This window comes from Gekko japonicus, unplaced genomic scaffold (genome assembly GCF_001447785.1).
Source record: "Gekko japonicus isolate JY-2015 unplaced genomic scaffold, Gekko_japonicus_V1.1 scaffold35124, whole genome shotgun sequence".
In the NCBI taxonomy this organism is placed as follows: domain Eukaryota; kingdom Metazoa; phylum Chordata; class Lepidosauria; order Squamata; family Gekkonidae; genus Gekko; species Gekko japonicus.
This window is the reverse complement of record NW_015221050.1, coordinates 1-1,062: the sequence shown is the minus strand read 5'-3', so window position 1 is coordinate 1,062 and position 1,062 is coordinate 1. Positions and strand designations below refer to the sequence as shown.

At 42.9% G+C, this 1,062-nt stretch overlaps 1 protein-coding gene across 1 annotated transcript; it reads left to right on the top strand.

Moving 5' to 3' along the window:
• The first annotated feature begins 43 nt into the window (after window positions 1-43).
• LOC107125280 (striatin-interacting protein 1-like) lies at window positions 44-839 on the top strand. The gene is made up of 3 exons (XM_015428724.1): window positions 44-106; window positions 267-371; window positions 532-839. Exons 2-3 carry the CDS (start codon window positions 369-371, stop codon window positions 781-783), a joined length of 255 nt encoding a protein of 84 aa, XP_015284210.1. The 5' UTR covers window positions 44-106; window positions 267-368; the 3' UTR covers window positions 784-839.
• Window positions 840-1,062: the final 223 nt, after the last annotated feature.

Below are 1,062 nucleotides of genomic sequence, written 5' to 3'. Positions count from 1 at the left end.
TGGTTATCATTCTGATCTATTTGTGTTCTTCTGTTTTAGCATCTCTGTTTTAGATTATCCCTACTGTGTGGTACATGAATTACCTGAGCTGACAGCAGAGAGCCTGGTGAGCAAAGCTGCCTGTAACTTTTACCTTGACAAGGAATATGTAGAGGTGGTGGAGACAGCATTAAATTTAGCATTATCAACAAGGGGCGCTTCCTAATTCTGGCTTTTCTTCTCAGTCGCATTTGTTCACTTGTACTCAGTGCTGCTTTTTCTTATAGGAAGCTGGGGACAACAATCAGTTTTGCTGGCGCAATCTGTTTTCCTGCATCAATCTTCTTAGGATACTAAATAAGTTAACCAAGTGGAAACACTCCAGGACAATGGTGAGTAGAAGCTCTTCTATCGAACCTCATCTGTCTGTGTACCTGCTGTGTATGTTGTTCCTAGCTCCATTAAGGCTTTATAGAAAATTTACCAAAGCCTTGGTCATGGGCAAGAAGTACAGCTTTAGAGAATTGACCCTGTGTTACCTTAATTCCCCAGATGTTGGTGGTATTCAAGTCTGCTCCCATTCTGAAACGAGCTCTCAAAGTTAAGCAAGCCATGATGCAGCTCTATGTTCTGAAGCTTCTCAAGGTGCAGACAAAGTATTTGGGGCGACAGTGGAGGAAGAGCAACATGAAGACCATGTCAGCAATATACCAGAAAGTGCGGCATCGCCTCAACGATGACTGGGCTTATGGCAATGGTATGTCTTGGGTCTCACCCTTACGGTTTTCTTCAGACTTTTCATGAACCTGCTTCACCTGTGTCAAGTCAATATCCCATGAAGTATTTGTCTTTATTGAAAGCTCACAAAAGTAATGTTTAGGATTCCATGAGGCATTTCTCATGTCCTAAATATAGCATGCTGGGGAAGGCTGTGTTTTTCTCTAGTGAGGGCGTAAGTATATCTTGTGCCTTCAAAGCAGACATTTTGCTTTGCTAGGCTGATATAGTGGCTTGAGTGCTTGACTTGGACAGGGAAACCTTGGTTCACACATTCACTGAGGCTGCGGTCACACAGAACATTAG